The following is a 2,389-nucleotide window of genomic DNA, read 5'->3' as shown; positions in this document are numbered from 1 at the left end:
TCCACTTACACACCTCCCAAAAGCCCGTTTAAGAGAATGGCTTCCACTGAATACAGGTTTCCCCCTCAGAAGCAATACACACAGCCTGGCAAAGAGTATCTCATGAATCCACCACCGCAATATAGCACTCCAGATTACAAACCATCAAATAAACTTCAAGTATGTATATCATCCATTAAAATAATAACATTTCATACAATATAATATAGTATATAAATGAAGGTAAACTTTATTTTATTATTTACTTTATTATTTAGTTTATTATTTAATTTATGTTCTCGAATGAGTGTTGGGATCTAGAGAACAATTGTATGCTCTTCCTTTAGGTCTGTTGCTTCTACACGCAGATATTCACTCCTCGAGCTCCTTTCTCCTCTCGATCATCCGGTATCACAAACTCGAATGGTACCTGCAGAAGACACTCGACGATCAAGTCAGTAAGGGTGTTGACACTTGATTGTCAGATTACTGTAGATAATGACGTACTTGATTATTGAAATCTACGTTATTTATATTACCTTACTGAGCCTTCATTGATGGACTGAATTAGGATAATGGATCACGTTTAAAGTTATGCTAAATAACCTTTAATTATGAATTAGTCATGCTGACTTCACCAGCCCACAGGCCGGTTGGTTTGGTGTTGCCATGCAGCCTCCCTCATTATGGACGAATGGTCAAACGGTTTGGAATTCTGACTGACTCAGGGTGGTCGACCGGTCGTACTAGTATAGTTTATAAGATTAAGTTACGCTTAAAAGTTCATTACTTCATTGTTTGTTTTTTTAGAGTTTAAGATTTAACATTTGTTGTTTGTTGTTGAGTAATTTTTTCTAATCTTCTTGGACTTAATCGGTTATAAATATTTGCAGGGGAAGATAGCTGTAATAACTGGAGGTGACTCTGGAATTGGACGAGCCGTGTGCAACTTGTTCTCATTAGAGGGTGCTACTGTCATCTTCACCTATGTGGAGGGACAGGAAGACATAGATGCCAAAGAAACACTTGAAATTATCAGAAATGCTAAAACTGCAGATGCCAAAGATCCAATGGCTATACCAGTTGATTTGGGTTATGAAGAGAATTGCAAGAGAGTGGTGGATGAGGTGGTTAGTGCTTATGGCTGCATTGACATCTTGGTCAACAACGCAGCTGTGCAGTTCCAAAGTGATTCATTGGAAGAGATTGATGATAAAAGACTCCACATGGTTTTCCGAACCAATATCTTTTCCTACTTCTTCATGACCAAGTAAGACACCATAATCAAACCACTCATCAGTTTTATGCTTTCATATTCTACACAAATAACATATGATCTGAAAGTTTATCATTCATAATATCTTCTTTATGAATACATAGATATGCTCTGAAGCACATGAAGGAAGGAAGTGGCATCATCAACACAACATCAGTGGTTGCATATGAAGGACACGCAACCCTAGTGGACTATGCATCGACAAAGGGTGCCATTGTAGGGTTTACAAGATCCTTGGCACTTCAGCTTGTGAGGAAGGGAATACGTGTGAATGGCGTTGCTCCAGGACCTATCTGGACTCCATTACAAGTAGCAAGTTTTACAGAAGAACAAATTGTGGTATTTGGTTCAGATACAACAATGAAAAGAGCTGGGCAACCTATTGAAGTTGCTCCTTCTTATGTGTTTCTTGCTTCCAACCAATGCTCCTCTTACATAAGTGGCCAAGTCCTCCACCCAAACGGTCATTCATACTTAATATTTTTCACACCAAAATCATAAACACCTTTTTTCATTTTATAGGTCTTCTGACTCTTTTCCTTTTCATCTTTTCAGGTGGAAGCATTGTGAATACCTAATTGTTATACTGAAGGATAAAGATACTCATCACTTTACACTGGTTTATGTAATGTGTGTGTTTGTGGGTTTTTCTGTATTCATAATAAATTATGTTACGAATGTAACATAGTATAGATGTGTGTAAGAATAAATATATGTTTGGAAGGTTCTAATTGAAAAGCATACAATGTGTAATAAAAACACTAAAGTTATTTATGCATGCATGTATTTTGTAAGTAAGTTTTTAAATTGTATATATGTTGGGTATGGACAGAATGAGAAGAGTAATCAATTCATAGAAGAGACCTGAAACTATAAAGTAATATATTTATAGTTTTTTCCTTATATATTAATACTAGCCTTACCATGTACAACACGGATATTTTATAAAAAAAATAGAAAAAATATAATAATAAAAAATTATAATAATACATTCATTACAATATTAACAAATTAAATAGATTACACGATGCAATATCATTGCTGCAAAATTTATAATAAATAAACAATAAAATTAAAAATTAGATATAACAATAAATAAAAGTAAAAATTAAATGAAACAATAATAATTCAAAA

General features: G+C 34.4%; 1 protein-coding gene across 1 annotated transcript; it reads left to right on the top strand.

The window, feature by feature from the left end:
* On the top strand, positions 1-1,892 carry LOC137831728 (NADPH-dependent aldehyde reductase 1, chloroplastic). Its single transcript, XM_068639524.2, has 4 exons — positions 1-159; positions 873-1,249; positions 1,360-1,718; positions 1,811-1,892. Exons 1-4 carry the CDS (start codon positions 37-39, stop codon positions 1,831-1,833), a joined length of 882 nt encoding a protein of 293 aa, XP_068495625.2. The 5' UTR covers positions 1-36; the 3' UTR covers positions 1,834-1,892.
* The last annotated feature ends 497 nt before the right edge of the window (positions 1,893-2,389 follow it).

The sequence above is a fragment of the Phaseolus vulgaris genome, chromosome 6 (assembly GCF_051622355.1).
Source record: "Phaseolus vulgaris cultivar YP4 chromosome 6, ASM5162235v1, whole genome shotgun sequence".
NCBI classification, from domain to species: Eukaryota; Viridiplantae; Streptophyta; class Magnoliopsida; order Fabales; family Fabaceae; genus Phaseolus; species Phaseolus vulgaris.
The sequence above is the reverse complement of the archived record's forward strand: the minus strand, read 5'-3'. Positions and strand labels throughout refer to the sequence as shown.

Bases quoted from the DNA above. Each gene is read 5' to 3' on its own strand.
- LOC137831728 (XM_068639524.2), top strand. From the start codon at position 37: ATGGCTTCCACTGAATACAGGTTTCCCCCTCAGAAGCAATACACACAG. The intron at 1,250-1,359 runs GTAAGACACCAT...ATGAATACATAG, and splicing joins TCCTACTTCTTCATGACCAA to ATATGCTCTGAAGCACATGA. The intron at 1,719-1,810 runs GTCATTCATACT...TCATCTTTTCAG, and splicing joins CCAAGTCCTCCACCCAAACG to GTGGAAGCATTGTGAATACC.